This window comes from Balaenoptera ricei, chromosome 11 (assembly GCF_028023285.1).
Source record: "Balaenoptera ricei isolate mBalRic1 chromosome 11, mBalRic1.hap2, whole genome shotgun sequence".
Classification (NCBI taxonomy): domain Eukaryota; kingdom Metazoa; phylum Chordata; class Mammalia; order Artiodactyla; family Balaenopteridae; genus Balaenoptera; species Balaenoptera ricei.
Genome location: NC_082649.1, coordinates 25,782,381 through 25,803,139, shown reverse-complemented (window position 1 = coordinate 25,803,139; position 20,759 = coordinate 25,782,381). Strand labels below are relative to the sequence as shown.

Genomic DNA, 20,759 nt, shown 5'->3' with positions numbered 1-20,759 from the left:
CGCAACGAAGAGTAGCCCCCGCTCGCTGCAACTAAAGAAAGCCTGCGCGCAGCAACAAAGACACAATGCAGCCAAAAATTAATTAATTAATTAATTATTAAAAAAATATTTCTCAGAATATGCATTGGTTTTTACCAACCTGATTGATGACTCATTTGATCTTGAGGTTCAAGTAACTATTGCTTATCTCAGATTTTCAAGTTCCCAGTGAAATTAGTGGGTAATTTAAGATTAGGTGCTCAAGAAATGTAGGCTCTCATTAGTAATATCAACATTGATAATTTTTGTATTTCGATATAATACTTCATACTAAATAAAATACATAAAAAAGCTTTGTATGGTTGAAGAGTGCTTGTGTCTATGCCAGTTCCAGACTATTCGAGACTTGATTTGGAGTGGTTTACAAGATCCCTCATTTAAAGCGCCCTCTTGTGTCATTACAATGATGTGCAACTCTTCAATGGATGGTGCCAAGGGACAGAATAGTGAAGGGTTGGTCTTCACCAAAATGGTTCCAGCCATTGAAAGGAGCATATGTGACAGAAATGCTGGCTGGTGGGTAAATGTTGTGGTAGTAGATTGCAGAAGTCTCTTCTGATTGATTGCGTTTTCTCAATAAAATAGGAAAAATGTTAGGCTGAGTGAGGATGGATGAACAAGTATAGGAGATTTGAAGAGAGAAAACTACTAGGTTCCCCTAGGAAGACACTGGGATAATAGACAATGAATATACAGCTAGATCTTTTCATGTCATTAAATACATTCACAACATATTTCTATTGTTTGCTCACAATTCTGTTTTACGGCTTAAATTATGGTTCTATGATTTTTTAAAACCAATTTCCTATTGTTGAACAAGAAAGTTCTTTCCAATTTCTTACTGTTATAAATAAAATGGAACAGTGTCTCTTGCTATGCCATTCCTTAAAAAAAAAAAAATACTTCGTACTGGTAGAGCCTGTCTGATGATTACATTTTTTTTTTATTTTAGCAATTTTTAGTGAGTTTGTGGCTCACTGTGATGTTTTAAAATTAATTAATTTATTTATTTATTTTTGGCCGTGTCGGGTCTTCATTGCTGCACACGGGCTTTCTCTAGTTGCGGCGAACGGGGGCTACTCTTTCATTGCCGTGTGCAGGCTTCTTATTGCGGTGGCTTCTCTTGTTGCGGAGCATGGGCTCTAGGCACGTGGGTTTCAGTAGTTGTGGCATGTGGGCTCAGTAGTTGTGGCTGATATGCCCTAGAGTGCAGGCTCAGTAGTTGTGGTGCACGGGCTTAGTTGCTACGCAGCATGTGGGATCTTCCCAGACCAGGGCTCGAACCCATGTCCCCTGCATTGGCAGGCGGATTCTCAACCACTGTGCCACCAGGGAAGCCCTGATGGTTACATTTTATTATCATCTAGCAAACTCGAAAGCTTTAAAGGCACCCTCACTTACCTTCTAGATGTCATTAAAATGGGGTGGCTGACATTCCCAGTTTACAAGATGTGACTTTGCCTCACTCTGTAGTGAGTAGTAGAGACAAAGTCAGAATGTCAGAGCAGTAAGCGATTTTGGTCCAACTCTATTATCCTACATACAAAAAAAAAGGAGGCTCAAAGAAGTTGTCTGCAGTCCCGCCTCCCCAGCTGCACTAGAAAACCCATAGTTCCCTCGCAGTCTTTGCTCAGCACCCCCTCACCGCATCTTTGCCCATTTTACTCTGTTTCCTGTAGGTTGCATCCCCGTGTAGCCATGACGACTGCCATCCTGGAGCGTCTGAGCACCCTGTCCGTGAGTGGACAGCATCTGCGCCGCCTGCCCAAGATTTTGGAGGATGGGCTGCCCAAGATGCCGGGCACCGTCCCGGAGACCGACGTGCCCCAGCTCTTCCGGGAGCCCTACATCCATGCTGGGTACCGCCCCACCGGCCACGAGTGGCGTTACTACTTCTTCAGCCTCTTTCAGAAACACAACGAGGTGGTCAACGTCTGGACCCACTTGTTGGCGGCTCTGGCCGTCCTCTTGCGGTTCTGGGCCTTTGTGGAGGCCGAGGGCCTGCCGTGGACCTCTGCCCACGCCCTGCCCCTGCTCCTCTACGTCCTGTCCTCCATCACTTACCTCACCTTCAGCCTCCTGGCCCACCTGCTGCAGTCCAAGTCCGAGCTCTCCCACTACACCTTCTACTTTGTGGACTATGTGGGCGTGAGCGTTTACCAGTACGGCAGTGCCTTGGTCCACTTCTTCTACACCTCTGACCAGGCCTGGTACGAGCACTTCTGGCTTTTCTTCCTGCCCGCAGCCGCCTTCTGTGGCTGGTTATCTTGCGCCGGCTGCTGCTACGCTAAGTACCGTTACCGCAGGCCTTACCCAGTCATGAGGAAGATCTGTCAGGTGGTGCCGGCGGGGCTGGCCTTCATCCTGGACATCAGCCCCGTGGCACATCGCGTGGTTCTGTGCCACCTGTCTGGCTGCCAGGAGCAGGCGGTCTGGTACCACTCCCTCCAGATCGTCTTCTTCCTGGTCAGTGCCTACTTCTTCTCCTGCCCGGTTCCGGAGAAGTACTTCCCGGGTTCCTGTGACATCGTGGGCCACGGGCATCAGATCTTCCACGCCTTTCTGTCTGTCTGCACACTGTCCCAGCTGGAGGCCATCCTCCTAGACTACAAGGGGCGACAGGAGGTCTTCCTGCAACGCCACAGCCCCCTGTCCATCTACGTGGCCTGCCTCTCATTCCTCTTCTTGGTCGCCTGCAGTGCGGCCACTGCAGCCTTCTTGAGGCAAAAAATCAAGGCCAGACTGACCAAGAAAGATTCTTGAGGCCGGCAGGTGGGGCGCGGTGTGGAGCTGGCCTGATAGGATTTGGGGAAAACTTGAATCAACAGTAGGAGTTGACTTTTTGTTTTTTAGAGCAGGCTTTTAAATGAGTACATATTTCCAAGGGTGGCTATGGCTATGGCATTAGGAAGCCAAAGGGTCCAAGAGTTTTGCTGTTATTGTTGTGAATGAAAGTATTCCTTTATCCTCTGGGCTGTAGCCTTACGAGACATAGGAAGGGAAGGAACCTTGGCTAAGATTCATCGGACACTGAATTAAGAACCATCGTCATGCCTGAAAATTTAGTAGAATTCTGACTGTGGCCTCCAGGGGCAAGGCCTGGTCTAAAGGGATAATCCAACCAGACTGGGAAAGTTAGGAGGTGGCTGGACCACACTGTATTGAAGTGAGCATTCTTCTATGATGCTGGTCTTTGGTAATTGGGTACATTGACCCAAGGACCCGATTTCATTTGGATTTCAGATTGTCCGGGGTGGAGAAGTCAGAATCTTCAAGAAGATTCCGTAAAACCCTCAGACATCATGAATTACTCGGTTCGTCTGACTTCTGGTCCCTTCTCTGGCCCACTCTAGCACTGACCCTTTTCTCAGGATGATGTCTTCCTGGCTGTTTTCTCCCAAGTGCTGTTCACTCCCATCTGTACCTTGCATGGTGATAGAGAGGACGATGAAGCAGTCATACTTCCAGGAAATGCTTGGATCCATGTGGACATTCAGGAAACTTACTCTCATATAATACTAATGGAAACAGTAGTAGAAAATACAGTGCCAAGAGCCATCAGGAGGTCCAGCCAGCAAGCATGGATACCGTTTGGTGTCATGGGACCCTTCTGTTTTATACCTGTGCATTGCAGGATTACTTGAGATCTATTAGGGCTGCTTTACATGCCAGAAGGTCTGGAGCTTTTTCCAGAGCATCTTCTCCAGATTTTGACCAGCATGTTCAAAAAGCCCCTGGTAGAGTGAATTGGTTCTAAGAGTCCCACTAGGGATCTGATTATTTCAAGAGGAACTCAAGGTCCAGCCTCTTAAATAGATGCTGCCCCATGAAAGACCCGCATAACTACCCTAGTTCAGGGTCCTCGGGGAGGCAGTTGTACCTCAGCTTAGAGCAGCTTAAATTAATCAAGCCCCAGGACAGGCACATGTGTGCATTCATGGTGGATTGGTCCCCGAAGGCTCCTTTGGGTGAGGATGGTGAACTGGGCACCCTGTAGGCAGAATGTTCTGTTTAGGACATAGTTGCCCAGCAGCTTCTATGGAATGGGGGGGCTTGCGGTTGATGTGTTCTGGCCACGCAGCCCCCCTGAGGACTGCCTTCTGCACTGATCCAGTGAAGGGGGCTGCATTGGAACCCTCCCCAGAGGCTGTATTTCCTATCAGTATAAGGTCTCTGTTTACTAAAAAGGGAGGTGGGTTTTCATTCCAGTTTGATGAACCTCCTCTCTTCCTAGATTACTTTGTTGTCTTCATATCTTTGTTTTCTTCCTTTCTCTTGAGAGATGTGTAGGGATTGTGCCTTATAAATGGAAATGTACGAACTTAATACACTTAATACATGGCCATGTGGAATTTTCAGTTTGGGGTTATAGGCATAAGGAAAAAAGAATTAATTGCCTTCCAACCCATGGATGAAGAAACTTCAGAATACCAGAATTGCTTATCCATCAGAAGACTCTTTCAACCTGTATTTTGGAGGGAAAAATTCAACTGAGGCTTTCCTGTAATCTTTATATCAAGAAATCGTATGTCGGGACTTCCCTGGCAGTCCAGTGGTTAAGACTCTCCGCTTCCACTGCAGGGGGTGCGGGTTCAATCCCTGGCCGGGGAACTGAGATCCTGCATGCCGTGGAGTGGCCGGAAAAAAAAAAAAAAAAAGCAAGCATATGTCTTGTCAGTTATGTTGTTTTCCTAGATGGATTTCTCCTGGGAATCCCCAAATACCTGAACTTCTGTGCTACCCAAGTGTCTTACACGAGCTTCTGGCATCCAGGCCAAATTCACCGCCAATAAAGTTAGCAACACCAAACCGGTTGAACTGATGAACAAGGGAATGGAAAGTTGTTGTCAACACAGTGCAAGTAGAAGGTCAGTTTAAATGGAGATGAGAAAGTGTCTGAAATGTCTGTAATTATGGATTCAGAGGCTATCTTCTTTTAAAAATTGGAAGGGAGATGTAAGTCAAGCTCTTGCATGTAACCATGGTGGTCATGGTGGGCAGAGATCTTTAGGCCAAATGCAGGTATTTTTTAAGGGAGAAAACACAAGGTACAGCAGTGATCCTCCAACGCCATCCGCAGACCAGTGCCATTCTGCACACACATTGGTCTGTAACAAGATAAGTACAGAGAGTCACTAAACTCTTAGATATGAACATAAAATTTATAACATTTTGATTTTAATTTACCCAAGTATTGGTCCCTCAAGTACTGGAAATTTAAAAAAAAATTTTTCACCAGAGATATTTGAGAAGTGTTGAGGGACTACTTTCTGGTTAGAAATTCCAGTATCTCATGAGAAATAGAGAAACAGGAGATGCAGGCGTTTTTAAATACTCAGACTCTTAAGGGGTTAAATACTCCTTTTAAAACATTTTCATTCAAACGATTGAATCAGTAAGGAAGAGACCTAGTTTGTTTAAAAGGAATAATAAGTATTTGATAAAGGGGATGGTTCTTCTTATTCCACCAAAGCCAAAAGTTGACATCTATTGGAAATTCTCCTGTTACTGATCTCTTTTTTACTAAGGCTTTCAACCTATTAAAATGTAAATGCCTCTGGGGGAAAAAAAAAAACATAAACTAAACTATTAGTCATTTATGTCTTGGGAATAAAATGGGTATTGTATGTGGCCTGCTACTCAGGGTAGAGAGAGGGAATAACAGGATGCAGCGAATTGGGGACCTATTTGCCTGTTTGTTTCCCTCTTGCAAGCACTTCCTGACCTATATTTACTAGGGAGCTAATGTTAATACTCTTCAGATGATAGGGTTTCATCTCCCACCTTGGCTGAAAGTACCTCACTCAGTAACTCTATTCTCAGTCCTCTACTGGAAGCTTGAAATAGTAGGCGCTCAAGCCATGGAATGGAGGTAGTTCTTTCCTGCCTCTGTTGCCCACCTGTTCACCAGTTGTACCCTGACGCTTGAAAACATTAGGTTCTTCAGTTGCCACGCTGTACTTTCAAATGGGTCCTCCAGATGGTGCTCATGTCTTACTCAGAGAAGGCATGGCCATTGTCCCCAAGGCCTCCGCCTAATTTTGTTGTTCCTAGGGTTTTGCTTGATTGCTTGGCAAAGAAAAAATAGAACTATTTTCTGTTTATATAAATCTACTTACACAAATGACCATTTAACAGATTTTGTAAATGCATTATTGTGCTCTCAACAGCTACCTTGTGTCTTTGACAAGGCCTATCTTAAAGAAAGGTTTTATCTAGACAAACATTGCCAGAAGGTGATCAGGACACTTCATAGCCACCTAGAAGTAGGAAAGTGTAAAAGCTTTGAAAAAAATCTCCATACCCAAAATCTCAAAATATGCTCCCCCTCCCCCAAATCCCCACTTGTGAGTAGATCAAATTGGGCCCCCTCCCCAAAAGCTATGGAGTTGATTTCTCTAAGGATTTTCAATCTAATTGAATAAATATTTTAATCTCATGGACAATAGTGTTAAATATTCCAAACTTTTGAATTGATAGACTGTATTTTTTGAAACCTAAAAATTATGAACTATACTATTGTTATACCGTAACAGGTACTATGGTTGTGAAATGTGGCACCTATCAACCAAAGGATTCTGTAGCCTTAACTATTAGATTTAAATAGCTGTGGAAAAGGTGATTCTACTATCACCATAACAGGAAGAAAACAGCATTCTCTGGCTAGAGGCTCCACTGATAGAATTATGGATACCCCTCTTGCCCAAATCCTTTTTATCACCAGTAGGGACCCTGGGCAGTTTGCAAATACTTCTGTTGTCACTGCTAATAATTTAACCACTCTTCAGTTATTGATTTAGCAAGTATTTATGAGCATCTCTTGGTGGCAGACTCCATGTTGGCTCTGGAGATACCACAGTGAGGGTAAAAAACCGGGACCCTCCATGCTAACAGAGGACCAGTGTCTTCCCACCTTGGGCCATGATAGGGGCCCCTCTCCAGGACTTGGTTCCAATCACAGCCTGAGGGCCAGATGGCCTGCCAGACCTACGGGAGGCTGGGACCTGCTTTGGGCCAGCCCCTTTTCAAAAGGATTGAGCTCTCTCCTTTCCCTTCCAGAGGCTGGAAACACTTCCCACTCCAGCAAGGCTGTCACCTTAGAGTCACCTCAACCCTTCTTGATACTCCTGCTGCCTCCCCAGCCCATCTTCCTGCCCTCTAGTTGATTTAATCCAGTCCTGGGGAATCCTTGACAACAGCCAGACTCAGAGAGAAGGCCTATATTTCCACAGGTGGTATAGACTTCCCATAAAGCCCATCCTTTAGGGAAAGGGATGTAGGGTTCCAACCTGAGTGCAGGTTCCTGATTTGGTAAGTTGGAAACAGCATGCTACACCCTGGCTTCCTCCTTTGGAAAAAAAAAAAAAAAAATCCACCTTATCCCTTATGGAATTTTTTTAGAAATATTTAATATAGAAGGAAAATCATTGCATTAAAGAGAAAATTCATTTAGATATTAACTTTGGGAGCATATCTACCTAAGGTAAGGGCACTTCTTACCAACATGATTCTCATAGGAAATTATGCACTGTACTTTAGACTCTAGGAGGCCTTGGCCAATTCAACGGCTCCAGAATAACAGCTCAGATTATATACAGCACTATGCTTCCCCAAATATTTCCACAACCATTTGCGTTCCTAAAGAGTCATGTGAGGTAAAACCAAAAAGAGCTCCATTAAACCAGAAAACACACTAAGAAAGTAGAATGATTGCTTCAAAGTCACACAACTAGGAATGTTTAAACTCAAAGTCCTTTTTCCTTCAGATAAATTCAGGGCCCAGCTAATTCGAAACATCAACACCAAATATTTGCAGAGCCCTTTGCAGTGTGTAAAGCACTTTTTAACGTATTGTGTATACTTTAACTAATCTCATTTTAATTTTTGTTCCTAAATACCTCATGAATAGCCAGGGTCATATCATTTCTTTGGGGGTTAAGGAGTATATCGTGAATGTCCTTGGATATCAAATAAAGGATTCTCTGCATCTCATGGGTCTCCTCAGAAGCCAGAAAGTTCCATCGGCTGTAGGCCCTCAGTGGCCTAGATTTTAAAGTCAAATCTCACTCTCCGGTCATGGCTCCTTGAAAATACCTTTGAATCCTGGGAAGAGAAACCAAGTATTGATAATCTTGCCAAGATGATACAACCCCGCCCTCTGCTCTTTCACTGGGATTGTCAATTCTTCAAACGATTGGCTCTCCCAGGGATTCTGACAAGTGACAATGACTTTAAAAATGTTTCTCTGCCTCATAAAAGAGTTTTGCACACATTAGTAGGAAGGCCCCCTCAAAAGTCATTGGTTATTTCTCATTCCCAAGTAATAAAGGCTTATTAAAGAAAATGCTAAAAAATAGAGAAAAAAGATAATTCATGGACACATCACTAAAATGAGTCCTTTCAGAGTAAGAATAAGGCCATGTCAAAATGTTGTCATAAGTAAATTAGCAGTGTGATATAAAGCTTCTTGAAAAGCCAGAAGTTAGGAATTTTTAGGCAACCTAATGCTTTGATTCTGTAAAGTACAAAAAAAATCAATCAACAGTCTGGCTCAGTTTACAGTCACGTGACACTCCCTTCTGACATTTACGTAGGTAATTTGCTGGTGCTGTGGCTGGGACACTGGCTTATGAAACAAAGCCAATGATACATTATCTCGCGTTGAAAGGACTCTGTGTGAATCCAGCCCCACACTCCACAAACACTGAGCCACAGGTGCCAGTCCCTGTTCTAGGCACCAGGGATACAGCCATGGACAAAACAAATCCCAGCCCTGACAGCCTTACCCTCAGCAGTGGGGGGGCTAGGGCAAGACAAACAACAAACGAGGACTTCCCTGGCGGTCCCGTGGTTAGGACTCTGTGCCTTCACTGCGAAGGGGCACGGGTTCAATCCCTGGTGGGGGAACTAAGATCCCACAAGCTGCGCAGCCAAAAAAAAAAAAAAAAAAGACAAACCAAATAAATACATCAGAGAGTTAAGGTGTTAGAAGGTGTTGGTGCCAAGGAGAAACAGAAAGCAAGGAAGGAGAGGCCAGAGGGATGGAGTGAGTGTGCAACTTTAACCAGGACCAGGGGAGACTACAGAAAGAGGTGTGTGTGTGTTTGTCTCTCCCCGGGGCAGAGGGAAGAATTGCAAGGGCCCTGAGGCTAGAGCCTGCCTGAACGGAGAGGGGTCGAGAGGGGTCGAGGAGTCAGAGATGAGGACAGATTGTGAGATCCTTGTAAGGAGTCAGGCTTTTACTGTGACTTCAGGATGGGGAATGCTGGGGAAGAATCCTGCCCAAGAAAATTGCAGGGTAGCCATTTATCTATGTGGACTAATTACTAATTGCACATGACCTTTGCTGGCAGAACGTAGAGCAAATTCTGTTGCCTGCCATCTACACGAAACCAGGTTATCATTTAAGTTATTCTACTTGTGGGCTTAGCCCTATAGGTTGCATTCCTGTGGACACACTCTTGTGCTCACAGGATTCTTCCCAAATTCTCAGAGCATTTTTTAAGCTCACAGGATGCTGACCTCCACATCCCAGACAGGCTTTGAATGTTTCCTTAAGTCCTACTGACCCTGGTTTGTGCTCTGGGTAATCCTCCAGGCAGAAATGCAGTGAAACATCCAGGGCAGAATCTGCAAACCAGGAATAATAACAACTTGAACAGTGTACATTATTTAGTGCTCACTCCTTGCCAAGTCCTTCACTGAGCTGTTTGCTTAGATTCTTTCCTTTAACCCTCATGTAATCCTCGGGAGGTAGGTACTGTTATTGCTCCCACTTTATAAATGAGGAAACTGGTAGATTAAATAAATTTCCCCCAAACTACCTGCTATTAAGTAATAGAATCTCACAGAAACTCAGACCTTTACCAATTGGGTGAACTGGAAAAAGTGTAGAATTGAAAGGGAAATGTAATGAGGATTTTTTTTTTTTTTGGCTCTGATAAACGAAATAAACTGAAAGAGGCAGTTTTTGTTTCATTTCTAGACACTTTGGCCAAGAAAATTCCCTAGGCGGTGACTGTTGATGTGATACCAATGGTGAGATTCTTAAATATACTTTGTGCTGGACTCCAACGCACACCTGGTCACATTAGTCTCAGAGGCCGTCACATTAGTCTCAGAGGCCGTCACATTAGTCTCAGAGGCCATCACATTAGTCTCAGAGGCCATCACGTCAGTCTCAGAGGCCATCTGTAACCATCCGGATGACCTCCAAGGACCCCAGGCAGCTCGAAGAACCACCGACTCTCCTCACATCATTTCCCTATGCTTCTCCCATGAAGCCTTCTTTGCCTTCAGAACCTGTTAAAAATATCCTAGTCCTCAAAGTCAATCAGAACACGATTCCAGTTAAAACAATTTCTTAAAAGCAACTTAATAGCAACATGCAAAACATCTCCATTCAGTGTATTTTCTTTTTCCAACAAGAACAAATTAGTTCAGAGTCTAACTAATTTTGCTGCTGGGGGGAGAAACAGCACAAAGTTTGCGCTCAATCACTCCAAGTGGCAATCGTCTTAATTGTTACGATTTCTACCACTTCCCCTGAGCAGGGAACTGTGGGTTCTATGCAAATTTGCCCACCCTCCCCGTGGGCTCCCGAAATTTCTCACCAGAGTGGGAGCTCACTGCCCTGGGGAAGGGTCGCTCTCCACCCATGACAGATTAAGGCGTATGTCATTCCCCCAGGGTTCTGCGTGTGTTTGGGTGGGAGTTCCTCCTTCGTCACTCTGTCTGCATGTCACAGACCATCACAAGCATCAGCAGAGAACCTTCCTGCAGTGCCCAGACCCACCTGGACAGGTTAGCAGTCTGGTCCTTTTACACTGTGGTCCCCAGGGGTTCTCAGCCTATGCAGGAAACCCCACTGCTCCACTCACTGTTTTTACTTTTTTTTTTTTTAAATTGAAGTATAGTTGATTTACAATGTTGTGTTAGTTTCAGGTGTACAGCAAAGTGATTCAGTCATATATATACATATATCCACTCTTTTAGATTCTTTTCCCATATAGGCCATTACAGAGTATTGAGTAGAGTTCCCTGTGTTATACAGTAGGTCCTTATTAGTTATCTATTTTATATAGAGTAGTGTGTATATGTCAATCCCAATCCCAATTTATCCCTCCCCTCATTTTTTACTTCTTGATTCACATCTGTTATGTCGTGAATTACATCCCCCCCACAAAGATATGTTGATGTCCTAACCCCCAGGATCTCAGAAAGTGACCTTCTTTGGAAATGGCAGCTGCAGATGTAAGGAGGTGATACTGGAGTAGGGTGGCCCCTTAGTCCAAGGTGACCGATGTCCTTATAGGGAGAGAGACACGGAGAAAAGGTGAGGACGCACAGCCCCGTGACAGCACAGACACACACGGGGAGAACAGTGGTGACCACAGAGGCCGAGGCTGGAGTTATGCAGGCAGGGAGGGTCAAGGGTGGATGGGAACAGCCAGAGGCCAGGAGGGAGGGTGTGACCCTGCTGAGACCATGATGTCCAACTTCTGGCCTCCAGAATTGTTAGAGCAGAACTTTCTGCTGTTTAAGCCCCTCCGTTGTGCTACTGTGTGATGTCTGCCCTAGGAAATTAACACCCGGTTCAAGGCCGTTCTCAGTTTTTACTTCTATCAGCTGATACGATCTGGCTGCTCAGTGGCCCTGGGCTCAGCAGGCTCAGGGGGGAGAAGAGAACATGGAGACCCCATTGTCCCCACCCACACTCCATTAAAGGGAGAAATGGGATTTGTGGTCTCACGGGTGAACTCAGTGGAAATACTCCTGGGAAGCTTATCACTCGTGTGATGCAGTAGCACCTCTGTGGTAGGAGGTTAAATACAGAGAAGAAATTCCGAAAGGCCGGTTTCAGTACTCCACCCAGCGAAGCAGGGGCTCCTGGGCCGCCTTGGCAACTTCCCTCCCGGGTCCTTGCCTCCTCTCAGCTCCCACAGCGACCCGTCCACCTGCGTGCCTTCACCCTCGGCTGCAGAGGCTGCAAAGCCACAGTCTGCTCTCCATCCCAGTGGTGACGGAAAGGAGGTGGTGACCACAGGAACAGGGCAAAGGTCGGGGCGCTGTGGGAAGCTCCGGTCCCCAGCCTCCTCCACAGCGCACGGGAGGAGGCTGGTGCTTTTCTGTAACCCAAACCGCAAAGAGAGTTTGGAGTCCCACCCCCTAAAGGGATCTGGGGTGCGTGTGTGTGTGTCTGTGTATCTGTGTGTGTCTCTGTGTATCTGTGTGTGTCTGTGTTTCTGTGTCTGTGTGTGTCTGTGTGTATCTGTGTGTTTCTGTGTCTGTGTGTGTGTCTGTGTGTTTGTCTCTGTGTATCTGTGTGTGTCTGTGTGTCTGCATGTCTGTGTGTATCTGTGTGTCTATGTATCTGTGTGTGTGTGTGTATCTGTGTGTGTGTGTCTGCGTGTCTGTGTGTATCTGTGTGTATCTGTGTGTGTGTGTCTGCGTGTCTGTGTGTATCTGTGTGTGTCTGTGTGTTTGTCTCTGTGTGTCTATGTATCTGTGTGTGTGTCTGCATGTCTGTGTGTATCTGTGTGTCTATGTATCTGTGTGTGTGTGTGTCTGTGTCTGTGTGTATCTGTGTGTGTATCTGTGTGTGTGTGTGTGTGTCTGCATGTCTGTGTGTATCTGTGTGTGTGTCTGTGTGTATCTGTGTGTTTCTGTGTCTGTGTGTATCTGTGTGTCTGTGTGTCTGCGTGTCTGTGTGTATCTGTGTATATCTTTGTGTGTCTGCGTGTGTGTGTATCTGTGTGTTTCTGTGTCTGTGTGTGTCTGTGTCTGTGTGTCTGTGAGTCTGCGTGTGTGTGTCTGTATGTATCTGTGTGTTTCTGTGTCTGTGTGTATCTGTGTGTGTCTGTGTCTGTGTGTCTGCATGTCTGTGTGTATCTGTGTGTGTCTGTGTCTGTGTGTCTGTGTCTGCGTGTCTGTGTGTATCTGTGTGTGTATGTCTGTGTGTGTGTGTGTCTGTCTCTGTGAGATGTTTAGAGAGAGTTTGGAGGGTACAAGAGTAAAGAGGAAAGACATAAGTCACATGTGCCAAACCTTCTAAATGTTACACAGGCTTTAAAATGCCTAACACACTTGCCCCCTTCCCTGTCTTCCTTTTACCTTCCTGTCTTTAGTTGATCATCCACAATTTTTCCAAGTCCCCAGTCACTCTCCAAACAGTCCATTCAGAAGAGTCCCCTAGACCACGCTAATGGCAAACAGTCACTGGGTACTTCCTATGTGACAGGCACCGTGCTTCATGCTTGCATATACTAACTCATTTAATGCTCACAACAACCTTATGAGTTGCAAATAATTATTATTATATGTTTATAGTAAGGAAAGGTTAAGACACTCCCACAGGTCACAGATCTGGTAAGTGATGGAATCAGGGCCTGTACCCAGGCCATCTGGCTCCAGAGTCCGTACTTTTTTTTTTTAAACTTTTTTATTATAGAAAATTTCAATATATACAAAAGTAGACAGAAATGTTTAATGAAGTGTTTAGTCATGTCAACAAGGGTCAACTCACAGCCAATCTGGTGTCATCTACCCTCACTTACTTGCTCCTTCTCATATTATTCTGAAACAAATTCCAGACATCTTACCCTTTTCTCCATGATACACACTTGGGTATGTATCTCTAAAAGTTTTTAGAGAAGATGAAGACATTCTTGCAAAACCATCATACCGATCATGCCTAAAAAATTGAAGAACAATTTCTTAACATTCTCACATTCGAATTCTCAGCGGTCTCATAAATGGCATTGTTATTTTTAAAGTGTATTTGTTTGAATCAGGATCTCAACAGGGCCCACAAGTTGCAGTTGGACGACTTATTTGTCTCTTTTAAACTATTGGTTTCCCTTCCACTTTACTCTTTGTCCCCCTCCCTGCAATTCATTTGTTGGCAAAAAAGGGTCATCTGTCCTGAAGAGCTTCCTACAGTCAGTACTCTCTACCTACACGTCGTTCCGCCTCTGGGGAGCTATGATACGGACTCCTTCTGTATCGTATTTCAGAGAGGGAACAGTTCTAGACCCTAGACCCACTGGGGCTCCATAAAATCATAAAATCATAATTAAAATTTATACCTGTGAGTATGCACATTTGGGGGAGACAGGACCCATAGCTTTCACTAGGTTTTAAAAACGATTAATGATTATTAATTCTGGTCCAGGCTTTTCATTTTAGAGATGAAGAAACCAGAAACACAGGTAGGTAAGTTGTCCAAGCTCACACAAATATTCAGGACACAGTGAGGACGTGAATGTAGCCCTCAGGACTCCCAAATGGGCATTTCACTTTCTGTTCCGTGCTGCATGCATTCTGTTCCATGCCGCATATGTGAGAGGAGAGAAGGGTGAGTGGATTGAGATGTTCAGTGGGAGAGGAGGAATCAGAGGCATTTCCCCATGTTCAAGGTTGCCATTTACCTGGAGCAATGGATTTGTGCCCTGTCCACACTTGGAATCTAAACCTATAACCAATATTACTGCCATATCACTCTAACACTTCTATTTCTCCATCCTGTGAAGAACCTGATTAAGGCACAGATGTCTTACAAGCTGGATGCTAAGATCAATGATCCCTCATGTGCTGAAGGAAGAATATCCTTCCCAGCTGTGTGAGGACTGAGGTTGAGTATAGAAAGAAAGAAAGAAATACCCGATTAGTAACCAGTCATTAACCCATGGTTTCTTAATCTCTTTTGATCTGGGGATTTCTCATCAGTAAAATGAGGGACTGGGTTGTGTTAATCATTTTCCAAGTTTTTTGACTCTGACCGCACTAATACCCATGATACCAATGCGTATGTTTGTATACATCTTAAAATACTTTTTCACTGAATTATTCTTACCCATTCAACATGGGATGCCTCCTGATCATTTATACTCTATTTCTTTTTTTAAAAAATTCTAGCTGTTGTCACAAGCATTAAGATGGTTTTAAGACCTAGTAATGGGGATCCACTGGCTATTTGAAAAATACTTTACCAGGTGATTTTCAAGTCATCATTTATTCATTTACTTGGTCAGTCATTTTACAACTGTTTATTGAGTATTTAAGAGGTGTTAGACACTGTGGAGGAAGCTGAGAAAATGGCACTGAACAAAACAAAGCACTTATCCTGTGCTTACATCCTATGGAATCTCTAATTCTGTGAGGTCATGTTTGATAGGATTTTTCAGAGGGAAGGGAATTCTGAGTAAATCAGGTAAAGTCATAGAATGGGTTTGACTTAGAGGAAAAAGCATCAGAAACACAAGTTTTTTCAACCCCCTGGCAGGAGCCCACTGCAAAACTAAAACAGTCTAAACCCAAACTGTGTGATTTTTGTGTCAAATGAAGATTTCCTGTGGGTCCTAAATCTGTTCCAGAATCCGCTTGGAAATCAGGGCTTCTCTCACCTTTCTCCGTACCTTGCAAAGATCAAAGTGGTTGACCGGCACGCTTTTCAGATAATGGATTCCAGAGACCACGGAGTGATAGAAATGAAGGGTAGAGAGCATCTGACTGAGGGACACGCCCCTGCAAGGTGTCATCTCCATAGTCACTCACTAGCCACACCCCCAGTACTTCCAAACCTGCAGGTGGGTCATTGAGTTTGCTTTTCAGAAACCTTGCTGTACCGTTTTGGTCCAGCAGAGGGTAGTAACGCACCACAATCACTGCAGAAAGGCCCGCCCGCGCGCGCACGCAACCTGCTTGATATCTGTCCTGTGATGTTAGGTACTGAAGAATAAGGATGTCCCAGGATTTTAAACAAATTCTAGGTAAAGCCAGCTCCGGGAAAAATGCTGAAAAAGGAGACTTTTATTTTAGGTGGCTGCTTGCAGCCTCTGCCTTCCGACCCCTCCCATCAGGAGTCCCTGGGAGACGTCATCCAGCCCCAGCGAGGCCCTCTTTCAGGTCTGGCCTCCTGGCAGTCTGATCTTCCCATTTTTTCCATTCCCCAAGCTTTGTAGCACCCTCTAAGGTCATGCAACGTCCCTGTGGCCTTCTGAGTCCAGGCTTTTTGTACAGCCTTCCAAACATCGCACTTTCTACTTCAGCTGCTGGGGGTGGTCAGGCTCCCGCCCTCTCCTATATATTCCACAGGTGGGAAGTGGTGAGTGCAGGTTGATGGAGAGTGCAATCCATGCTGAGTCATCCTGATTGGGAGAAATAGGCTGTCAACTCTTAATCACACGCACCCTTCTCAGGGTTCAAGGGGTTTTCTGACGCCCTTTCCCCCCCCCCTTCTTCACAGACCTGTACCTGCGCTTTTTAGCACTGATGCAGTATGGCCTGGCTTCCCCACCTCAGAGGTGATGGCATTTTTACAAGGTCATAGGCCAAGAGAAATTTCCTTCACCTTACATTTCTAGGTCCGAAAGTAGTTAAAACACTCTGTTAACCATTTAACTAGTGTGCTCTTCTGGGAAAGAAAGGCATTTGAGCAGAGGGCACTCCTCCAACAGAAACAGATGCCACAAAGAACAATAGATTTAGGCATGATTCACCTTTTCCAAGCCCCACTGGCTCCTTCCCTATCCAGCCCAGGGAATACAGACCCAAGTGCAACCCTTCAGTTAGTCCAGGAGGGCTCTTCTGAGTGTATCCTAATGCCATGGATTTACTTTTATTAAGAGAAAGGGCAGGAAGGGATCATATAACTGGGAAGAGTTTGTTACCATGAAGAGTCAGCAAGGATTACAGTTCCCAGTGATTCTGAGGTTGAACTTGCCATGTTGAAATATTCTCCCAGTGGCTGGCTTCTGTTGAATGAAAAAAAAAAAAAGCACAACCTCAAAGGTGAGAGTTATGTTTTATTCGGTGGACTTTCTGAGGACTCCAGCCAGGAAGACAGCCTCTCAGATAGCTCCGAGGGACTGCTCCAAAGAGGTAGGGGAGGAGCCCGAGTACATAGGAGTTTCTGCAACAAAAACCAGATAGTTGGAACATCAAAAGATTACTGCTAGTCACAAAACGCAGACATCTCAAGTTAATGAATTTAGTGCTTTTCTTTGTATCGGAAGGTGCCAGAGTCTGGGCTCACTGAACTCATTCCTTTGATATGCACCTTAGCTATTTGTGCCAGTAGCCTGCTTTTCTCCATCCTGAATTCCCGCAGGGTGCACAGTTGTGGGGAGATGCAGTGGCTGCTGACTCGATGGTTGGTGACATCCGTTATTTACTGATATGGCAGGTGACATGCTTTGGCCACACTTCCCTTCTAGGTCAGTGGCTAAGATATAATGCAATGGACAGATACTTTTAAGGTCTTCAGTATCTTCAACAATGCATTGATTTTTTTAAAAAAAATGTATTAAACACCTACATTAAGGTACTATACCAGTAGAAATTTAAAAAAAAATTGTAAAGGTGAAAAAAAGAGAGGGGACAAAAATGGGAACTAGAAGTAGTTGGGGAGAGGAAATGTTATTAGAAAAGAAACTCGGGGCTTCCCCGGTGGTGCGGTGGTTAAGAATCCGCCTGCCAATGCAGGGGACGCGGGTTCGAGCCCTGGTCTGGGAAGATCCCACATGCCGCGGAGCAGCTAAGCCCGTGTGCCACAACTGCTGAGCCTGCGCTCTAGAGCCCGCGGGCCACAACTACTGAGCCCACGTGCCACAACTACTGAAGCCCACGTGCCTAGAGCCCGTGCTCCGCAGCAAGAGAAGTCACCGAAATAAGCTCACGCACCACAATGAAGAGTAGCCCCTGCTCACCGCAGCTAGAGAAAGCCCGCACGCAGCAACGAAGTCCCAATGCAGCCAAAAATAAAATAAATTAATTAAAAAAAAAAAAAAAGGAAAGAAACTCTTTGGGCAGGGTGTGGAGACAGCCACCAATAACTGCTTCAGGTGCCACTAGTGGATTGATGTCCTGGGCCCCATGAGGTTTACACCTATTAGTGAAACCCAGCAGGGTGATTTGCTTGGACAAGCAGCAGTAAAACTAAAGTTGCTGTCTGTATTGGCAGTAAACTACCCCATGACATGGATGCCTTCTGATTGAGGTCTGTTACTCTATCATGTTCCTAAACTGGCTCATTATCAGAAACAGCTGTTACAAAAATCAGATGCCTGAAACCCATTTCAGACCCGATGAATCCAATGTCTGGGCAGCTGGGTTTTGTTTGCTTTTTTTCTTTTTAAGCTCCTCAGTGCTGCTGGATAGCTTGTTTTTTCTTTCCTGAAAATGTTTCAGGAATAGGATTACATTTCTTTTAAGGGATAGTAATTTAAACAAGTTTTGTAAAAAGAGTACCTATGATTTTGATAATATGTCACCACACTTATTTGCTTTTTTCTTATAACTTAGTTTTCTCTTTGAAGGAGATGCGTTTCCCCTCTTGGTTCTGATCTTTTCATTGCAGCTGCAAGTACGTATATACTAGAGACATGGAGAATTGACACGAGCGCCCTGTAGCTCTTCAATCAACAAATATTGAGTGTCCTGCGGTGAATGTGTAAGACCCAAAGGCCCGGCCAACAACTGGGAGGGTGCAGAACTGCAGAAATTGACAGTAGAATAAAGAAAGGTAAAGTGGAAAAAAACCAGAATGCTGTAGTGGGAGGATTAGGGTCCAGACGGTTGCATTTGTTCATTGAACATCCTTGAGCAACAGAGTTATAACCACGAATAATCCGCAGCCCCTGGCCCCAGGGAAGCACGGGTCCGAGAGAGGTAACACTTTCAACCGGAACCAACCATTGACACTTCAGCGCGAACTGGGACAAGAGCCCTTTTCCCACAGGTGGGAGAAGAGAGAGCGGGCGGAGCGCGGTGAGGACTGCGGTGGAACGAAGGAAGGACCGCCCCTTCCCCTGTAACTGATCTAAGGGCCCGCCCCGACCCTGGACCTCACGGCGAAAACCATCGCGTCATCACAACAGCCTCCTCCCGCCCCTCCCACCCGCTCTCACGTCGCCGCGGCCCAAGAGGGGAGGGGCGGGGCCAGCTCGCTGCGGCCACACTCCCGCGAGAGCGCCTAGTCCCGCGGGCGGCGCACGCGCAGACCCGGCACGCCTGCGCCTCAGGCCCGGCCCCTCTTCCGTGAGCGCTCGGGATGTTTGGCGTTACCAAGGAGCTGCTGGGGCCCTTGAGAACGCCGCTGGTCTCCGCGGCAACCCGGGAGGACCAAACCCGACCGAGGTGGCCGCGGCGAGAGCGGCTGCGATGATGTCCAACCCAGTGCATGGCCTGCCCTTTCTCCCGGGCACGTCCTTTAAGGACTCCACGGTGAGCACTTCTCTGCCCAACCCCCTGTCCCCACCCTCGGGCGGCCTCGGAGGGCTCGCAGCTGCTCGAAAGATTGCGTCTCCTTTCTCGTCCGCGCGAGTTTGTCCTCTTTCCCTTCAAACCCGTCCCTTTGCCCCAACCCTGTTCTCTTTTCTCCCTCACCCAGCCTCACCCTCCCTGTCCCATTTTGCCCTCCGCCCATCCCTCTCTAGTTTTTCCACTCCACCCTGGCATTGTGTTGGCCTCCCAGCGTTCTTACTTGCTGCTCTCCTCCTCTAGATCACTGATTTACCCACCTTGCTCCCGAGCTCTCCCTCGGTCCTCTCCCTAGCTCATTCTCCCACCCCGTACCCCTCTCTGACCAGCTCCATCCTTAAACCCTACCCCCTAGTCTGGGCCCTTTCCCGGACTCAGCCTCTCTACACCTTCATCCTTATTTCCACAGCCCCATCCCACCCACTCTCCCCAGGCTTGTCTTCCCCGCCCGCGTTCTTCCTCTTCTGAATCCTAGACCCAGTAATCGCTCCCACTCCCAGCTGCATTTCCTGTGTTATTTACCGCTTCCACCCATTGGCTTCTTTCTGCCAGGTCCTTTACTGCAGTCTTCTCCCTTCTCATTTATGCGTCTACCGCACCTCATCCCTTTTCTACAGTCTAGTCCCACCTTCACCCTGTTCTTGTTTAACCTTCTTTCCCAGTTGTTCTTTCTCCAGAAGTTAGACTTTCAACACTTGGCCGTCTTCCTCCCAAACCATCCTCAGGTGCTTTGTAGGAGATAATTCCACATAAATTCCCTCCACTACAGTTGATTCGTTGCTGTTTTTTCTTCTCCTAGCCCTTTTCTTTTCGCTTTAACATTTTTATAAAAGATTCCTGTTTAGATTTTGTTTCACTCTTCCCCTACTTTGTGTTTTTAGTTGCATCCTCTAGACAAAATTGAAGAGAAAAAAAAAAATAGGCTTGTGGTTTTTTTTCTTTGACATAGTTTAGCCCTTGACAAAATTATTATTTAATTCTGAAATTTCAGGGTTACTGAAATATATGTTGGAATATCAACATTAAGATTCAGTAGGCTGATAGGCTGATTATCAGAGATGAAACAATAATAATTTATATGTATGTAGTTTAATAATTTAAACTATAAGTTCCTCTCCCTGATCATGAAGGTCAGATAAAATACATAGTCAGTTTATTTTCTTTGGGAGAATGAATTGAAATTGAATGTTTGGTGAGGGAATTTGGATTCTGAATCTCTTCTTCATAGTTATTCCTGCATTAAGACAAAGCATTGTAGATTTTTTGCTTCAGTGGGCTTTTCAGTTTTATGAAACTTAAAAATGTTGTAGGCACGTTCTTGCCCTGTGCAGGAACAGCTTACCATTTGCTGTTGGTGAGTGTGGGTTACCCATGGGGCAGGGTTGATTTGATTTGGGATTACAGAGGTGTGGGTTGGAGGTGCCAGGCTCTGAGAACATATATTGCCGTACTACAAGTAA

General features: G+C 45.5%; 2 protein-coding genes across 6 annotated transcripts in view; both read left to right on the top strand.

Moving 5' to 3' along the window:
- Positions 1 to 6,478, top strand: part of PAQR8 (progestin and adipoQ receptor family member 8) — a 39,741-nt gene extending 33,263 nt beyond the window's left edge. For all 3 annotated transcript variants that reach the window (XM_059938502.1, XM_059938503.1, XM_059938504.1), the window contains one exon: positions 1,719 to 6,478. In XM_059938502.1, the coding sequence (XP_059794485.1) occupies positions 1,738 to 2,802 (1,065 nt within the window). In that variant the 5' untranslated portion in view covers positions 1,719 to 1,737 and the 3' untranslated portion in view covers positions 2,803 to 6,478. The remainder of the gene's footprint in view (positions 1 to 1,718) is intronic.
- Positions 6,479 to 19,039: 12,561 nt separating this feature from the next.
- The window catches only part of EFHC1 (EF-hand domain containing 1), a 59,145-nt gene continuing 57,425 nt past the window's right edge, over positions 19,040 to 20,759 (top strand). For all 3 annotated transcript variants that reach the window (XM_059938501.1, XM_059938499.1, XM_059938500.1), the window contains exon 1: positions 19,040 to 19,263. In XM_059938501.1, coding sequence (XP_059794484.1) covers positions 19,201 to 19,263 — 63 coding nt within the window. In that variant the 5' untranslated portion in view covers positions 19,040 to 19,200. The remainder of the gene's footprint in view (positions 19,264 to 20,759) is intronic.